Source organism: Neophocaena asiaeorientalis, unplaced genomic scaffold (genome assembly GCF_003031525.2).
Source record: "Neophocaena asiaeorientalis asiaeorientalis breed wild unplaced genomic scaffold, Neophocaena_asiaeorientalis_V1.1 scaffold49, whole genome shotgun sequence".
In the NCBI taxonomy this organism is placed as follows: Eukaryota; Metazoa; Chordata; class Mammalia; order Artiodactyla; family Phocoenidae; genus Neophocaena; species Neophocaena asiaeorientalis.
Genome location: NW_020172456.1, coordinates 5,984,040 through 5,990,579, shown reverse-complemented (window position 1 = coordinate 5,990,579; position 6,540 = coordinate 5,984,040). Strand labels below are relative to the sequence as shown.

The 6,540-nt window shown below is 45.5% G+C and overlaps 1 protein-coding gene across 1 annotated transcript; it reads left to right on the top strand.

Annotated features, from left to right (window-relative positions):
* The first annotated feature begins 245 nt into the window (after positions 1 to 245).
* ACOT4 (acyl-CoA thioesterase 4) lies at positions 246 to 3,415 on the top strand. Its single transcript, XM_024737861.1, has 3 exons — positions 246 to 740; positions 1,607 to 1,809; positions 2,584 to 3,415. The coding sequence occupies exons 1-3, from the start codon at positions 284 to 286 to the stop codon at positions 3,172 to 3,174; spliced, it is 1,251 nt and encodes a 416-aa protein (XP_024593629.1). The 5' UTR covers positions 246 to 283; the 3' UTR covers positions 3,175 to 3,415.
* Positions 3,416 to 6,540: the final 3,125 nt, after the last annotated feature.

The following is a 6,540-nucleotide window of genomic DNA, read 5'->3' as shown; positions in this document are numbered from 1 at the left end:
GTATAACTCATTAAAAGTTAGAAAAAGAAAAGGTTTTCCTTTTCCATGGAGAGGCTGGAATTCTTGGTATTCTGCCAAAAGTCATTCAGCTCTGGTTTCACCACGAATCCATACCCAACAAGTTTCACTCCCACGAGGGAGAGGTTTGAGAAGAGGCGTATAAGCGGGCGGGTTGGGTGCCACAGCCGGACAGCAGGACATCCCGGTACGCCCCGCCCCGGGCCTAGAGAACGACCTAGCGCTTTTACCTCAGACGAGTCGGGACCGCGGCAGTGCGCCGGGGATGGCGGTGACAGTGACGCTGGAGCCCGCGGGCCGCTGCCGCTGGGACGAGCCGGTGCGCATCGCCGTGTGCGGCCTGGCCCCGACACAGCCAGTCACGCTGCGCGCGTCCCTGCGCGACGAGAAGGACGCGCTCTTCCGAGCCCACGCGCGCTACTGCGCCGACGCTTACGGCCAGCTGGACCTGGAGCGCGCGCCCGCGCTGGGCGGCAGCTTCGCGGGGCTCGAGCCCATGGGGCTCCTCTGGGCTCTGGAGCCCGAGAAGCCTTTTTGGCGGTTTCTGAAGCGGGATGTGCAGACGCCCTTCGCCGTGGAGCTGGAGGTGCTCGATGGCCACGACCCTGACGCCCAGCGGCTCCTGGGCCGCGCGGTGCACGAGCGCGACTTCCTGGCGCCCGGGGTGCGGCGCGAGCCCGTGCGCGCGGGCCGGGTGCGCGCCACGCTTTTCCTGCCGCCGGGTAAGGCTGGGGTGCTGGGACCTCGACAGCATGTTCCCTGGGCTGCCTTGGTTTCTGATACCGCCTCCCAGGGAGTTTGGCTTGGGAGCACGGTCAGAAGAAGCGGATGTTGACTAAATCTGAGACCTGACAGCCACATTAGAGGCTTTTGATATGTTCCGCACTATGCTACGAGTTTTGCTTGCATTATCTCATTTAATCTCTATATTATTCCCAATGAGGTGGATACTGTTATTATGCAGATTAAAAAAAAAAAGACTGGATGGGATCGGTAGGTTCACTTTGCTATTAATAACTACGCTACAGATCTCTACAGGCATCAGCTGATCGCTTTTACACTAAATGATGACGGTCAAGGAATCTATTGCCATGTCTCCCTTCTGTAGTGTCCTGGGTACACTGGGCCCCTTACCCACTTTTTCATGTTCCTCTCTACCAGAGATCACTTTTGAGACTTCACTGCCTTCCTCACCTGAAGCCTCGCCTGGTATTTCTTTTACTTTCCTCTAAGTAGACATCTGAACCAAAAATAACGCCGGGGGTTGGTGCAACACAGTATAAAGCTTTGTTTTGATTCTTAACTGTGTGTCCAATCCTGTAACAGAACACTGCAATTCAACACTGTCTAAAAGGTGAAATTCCTCCTTCAATGATGCAGTCATTAGACTTTGTTACCCTCCCTTACAACTAAAGATTCTTAGAACCTTGGAGATAACTTGGAACTTGTATCCCTTGTCAATAACGACTCAGGAAGCCGTTTTCTTTGATTCACGGGAACCCACTAAATACTTTAGAAAGCTCTCTAAAAGGAAAGCAATTTCTTTAAATTATATAATACCTTCTCTCTATAATATTACCTTCTCTAGGACCAGGACCTTTCCCAGGGATCATTGACATCTTTGGTGTTGGAGGAGCCCTGTTGGAATATCGGGCCAGCCTTCTGGCTGGCCATGGCTTTGCCACATTGGCTCTAGCTTATTGTGACTTTGAAGATCTTCCCAAGAAATTCGACACCATACACCTGGACTACTTTGAAGAAGCCCTGTGCTACATGCTTCAACACACCCAGGTTCTCCTAATGTCCTTTATCATTCTCTCCAGAACTACCTCCAGAGAGGGTGTCACTTTGCACTCACCTGTGCCAAGTGCATTGATGCTGCTGTATTCTTCTTTCAGAGATTTCTTCTACTCCACTTTCTTTGTCAGATGGATTTATATTGCAGAATTCACTGTAAAATTCATGTGATATTTTATTTTAGGGAATTATGTAGTAATACTAAAATTTCTTTTGCAAGTGGAGTTTCTAAATTTTTAGCTTTGCATGCTTTTTAATCTTTATTCTGATAGCAGAGTAAGTTCTCAGATTTTGATCAAAACTTGTCTACCCATTTCATAAGCTTAGAACCACTCAGTTGGACTCTGAAGTTTTACTTTGTTTCTATAAAGTTAATCATTTGTCAATATATATTTAGATGGGGTCTGATGAAAGACTCACTTCTTGGAACAGAATTTGGTTCCACACAGATGCCCAGGAACATTGATGCTTTAATTTAACCTGAATGAAGCTCTGAAATTGACAGGCTCCAATGACTCAGCATTCTCTAGTGGATGACTCTCTGGAAGTTTGCAACCAATTCCCAAATTTGCCAGTGAGTTTAAGATTTGTTTGCCGTGTGTCCAGCACGATAGTCTCTACATAGGAAGAAACTCTGTCAGCTGAGGTTGAGTCTCTTGTGGCCAATTCACAAATTAAAGCTAGCAGCATCTCTAGTCACATTTAGAAAAACATTTTTCTGTTGGGTAGGTTCTTGACTTTTGACTCTTGTCCCTTCTTTTCTTACAGGTAAAGGGCCCTGGCATTGGACTTCTGGGCATTTCTTTAGGGGCTGATATTTGTCTCTCCATGGCCTCATTTTTGAAGCACATCTCAGCTACAGTTTCCATCAATGGATCTGGCTTCAATGGAAACAAAGCCATATACTACAAGGAGAATAGCATTCCACCACTGGGCCATGACCTAAGGAGAATGAAGGTAGCTTTTTCAGGCCTCCTGGACATTGTGGATATAAGGAATGATATTGTAGGGGGATGGGAGAACCCCTGCATGATTCCAATAGAGAAGGCCCAGGGGCCCATCCTCTTCATTGTTGGTCAGGATGACCATAACTGGAGGAGTGAGTTATACGCCCAGATAGCCTCTGAACGGTTACAGGCCCATGGAAAGGAAAAACCCCAGATAATCTCTTACCCTGGGACTGGGCATTACATTGAGCCTCCTTACTTTCCCATGTGCCCAGCTTCCCTACACAAATTATTGGACAAACCTGTGATCTGGGGTGGGGAGCCCAGGGCTCATTCTAAGGCCCAGGTAGATGCTTGGAAGCAAATTCTAACCTTCTTCACCAAACACCTTGGAGCTTGCCCCAAATTGTAATGCCCCAAAATGTAATTGGTCTGTTATTGACAGGAGACATTCAAGGTCAGATTTTATTGTTTAATAATCTTATGTGAATCACTTGTCCCCTGGATAACATTAAATTCATGTCATTGGTATTAATGCTATATTTTAGGTTACTTTTTTGAGATTAATTTTGTCATTAATTTTTCTAATGTAATACATGCCTATTGTAGAAGATCCAATTAGAAGTATACAATACTAAATAGTAAAAAGTATCAACGCTATTAAAATTTGTGTTTTCATCTAGATTTTTTTACTTAACACTTTGAGGCACAGATGAAATTTAAAGCTGAACAAATACTGGGCTACTTTTTCCATCACTGGGAGAGAATGGCCATTCAGTGTTTGCTACTGGTTCAACTACTGGTAGCAGGGTAGAATTTTTATTGGCTAAAATATACAGAGAGGTGTTGATAGAGGGAAAGCCAGACTGACCTTTTTCTCATGGAGATTAGAGAAGAATCCTCTGAAAGGAGTTACGGTAAGAAGGGGATCATCTGGCTCTGGATGGTCAAGTCAAAACTTTGTTCCAAAGGTGATTGACTATGAGCTATTTTCCTTTTTGCTTCCTGGCTCTAAGAACAGACTTTGGAAAATCATACTGTGACATTCTTAGAGGCATCATCATCACTTTCTCTGACATCAAGGCTACAAAGTATTGTGTAAGTGTATTTGAAGAGATAATGGCTGAGAATTTTCTAAACCTGACAAAGACATCAGCCACATATTCCAACTATGTCTTAGTCAGCTCAGGCTTCTGTAACAAAATACGATAGATGGGGTGGCTTAAACAACAGACATTTATTTCTCACAGTTCTGGAGGCTGGGAAGTCCAAGATCAACGTTCTGGCAGATTCAGTTCCTGGTGGCGCCTCTTCCTGGCTTACAGACGGCTGCCTTCTTCCTGTGTCCTTACCTGGCAGGAAGAGAGAGGGAGCTCCAGTTTCTCTTCCTCATTTCATAAGGACACTAATCCCATCATGGGGGCTTCACTCTCATGACCTCATTTAAACCTAACAACCTCCCAAAGGTTCTACCTTCAAATACCATCACATTGGGGTTTCAGATTTCAACATATGAGTTTTGAGGGGACACATTCAGTTCATAACAACCATAAACCTCAAGCAAGTTAACCATATTTAACACATCACAGAACAATTGTTTGTGGCAGTTTTATAACATAGAATTTATAACATAAATTCTTTGACATTTCTGTCACCAAGAGGTGGGAGATCTATGTCCCCTCCCCTCAAATCTGGATGGGTTTCTGACTGCCTCAGTAGAGTACAACAGAATTCATGCTTTATGATTTCAGAAGGTAGGTCGTAAAGGCCATGAAGGTGATCCCACCTTGTTTGCTGGGAACACCTGCTCTTGGAGCCCTGAGCCACCCTAAGAAGTTTTACAGCTTTGAGGCTGTGATGCTGTGAGGAAGCCCCAAATACACGGAGAGGCCAACTGTAAGCTCTTCCTGTAATAGTCCCAAATGAGCTCAACCTTTGAGTCATCTCAGCCTAAGTACAGGGATGTGACTGAAAAAACCTCAAGATGATTCTAGCCCCCAGCCATTTGAATCTTCCCAGTGAAGGCTTTAGATATCCTGAAGCAGAGAAGAGTTGTCCCAGTCAAGCACTGTCCAAATTGTGGATCTGTGAACAAAATATTGTTTTATGTGACTGTGTTTTGGGGGGCGTTTCAGTTATCTATTGCTTTGTAACAAACCACCCCAAAACACAGTGGCCTAAAACATTAACCATTCTCGGACTTCCCTGGTGGCACAGTGGTTAAGAATCCGCCTGCCAATGCAGGGGACACAGGTTCAAGCCCTGGGCCGGGAAGATCCCACATGCTGCGGAGCAACTAAGCCCGTGTGCCACAACTACTGAGCCTGCACACCACAACTACTGAAACCCACGCCTAGAGCCCGTGCTCCACAAGAGAAGCCACCACATTGAGAAGCCTGTGCAGCACAACAAAGAGTAGCCCCCGCTCTCTGCAACTAGAGAAAAGCCCACGCACAGCAAAGAAGACCCAATGCAGCCAAAAATAAATAAATAAATTTATTTTAAAAAAAACATTAACCATTAATTTTTCTCACTCACATGGCAGGCAAGTTGGTATTGGCTGTCAGCTAAGATCTCAGGCAGGGCTATGGTTCACAGGGTCTCAGTTCTCTCCTTGTGGGCCTTTACAATGGCTAATTGGGCTGGGTTCCAAGAGTGAGCATCCCAACGTAGCAAAGCTGAATTGTATGGCATGTTTTTGACCTAGTCTTGGAAGCTACATAGCATCACTCTTGGTGTACACTACTGGTCAAGGCAATCACAAAGACCCACCAAGATGAAGGAGAACATAGAGTCCACCTCTCAAAAGGAGAGTGGAAAGATTCTAGAAGAGCAGGTGGAATGGGAAACATCGTAACCACCTTTTGGAAAATCTGCCTTCTAGCCACAATGGCTCACATTCCTCTCACCTGTAAAATATGGTCATCCCTCCTCTAAAGCCCGCCCCCGCCCAAAGTTTCATTCCATTACAGCACCATGCTCAGGCTCAAAGTCTAAGATTGTATCATTTATATCAGGTCCAGGTGCAGATGAAGTTCCTCAGGTATAATTCCTTGGGTATAGCTCCTTGAGTATCTTTCTTCTCAATCTGAAGATCTGTGAACTAAAGAGACAAGTTAGCTGTCCACACACACAGACATCCAGAATACGATGGTAGGCAGGTATAAGATAATTCTTACAGATATTCCTGTTCAATAATGGGGAATATGGGAGGCGCACGACACTCACTGGCCCCTAGCCATTCTGAAATCCAGCTGAGAACATGTTGCCAGTTCTTCCATTGGTGCTCAGTTTACTCTCTGTGAGTTGTTCTCTGTAGCTTTTGGTTCCACCCTCTGAGTTGAAACCTATATTTCCCATAAGAAAATTAAATTAGCCAAAAAAGCCTCCTGGATCTGCTTCCTGGATGAAAAAGATGAGGCATCCAAAGATCTCTTTTTATTTTGCACTGTTTCTATCTCTTTTAGTTCAAACTCATTGTGCTTCCACCAGAACCATTCTCTTAAGAATTATGTAGGTTTTCTAAAAAATATCAGTGGGGGGCTTCCCTGGTGGCGCAGTGGTTGAGAGTCCGCCTGCCGATGCAGGGGACGTGGGTTCGTGCCCCGGTCTGGGAAGATCCCACATGCCGCGGAGCGGCTGAGCCCGTGAGCCGTGGCCGCTGAGCCTGCACCTCCGGAACCTATGCTCCGCAATGGGAGAGGCCGCAATAGTGAGAGGCTCGCGTACCGCAAAAAAAAAAAAAAAAAAAAAAAAAAAATTTTAATAAATATAAAAA

Excerpts from the sequence above, each read along its gene's own strand:
- ACOT4 (XM_024737861.1), top strand. The coding sequence starts at position 284 with ATGGCGGTGACAGTGACGCTGGAGCCCGCGGGCCGCTGCCGCTGGGAC. Across the intron at positions 741-1,606 it reads CACGCTTTTCCTGCCGCCGG|GACCAGGACCTTTCCCAGGG; the intron begins GTAAGGCTGGGG and ends TACCTTCTCTAG. Across the intron at positions 1,810-2,583 it reads ACATGCTTCAACACACCCAG|GTAAAGGGCCCTGGCATTGG; the intron begins GTTCTCCTAATG and ends CTTTTCTTACAG.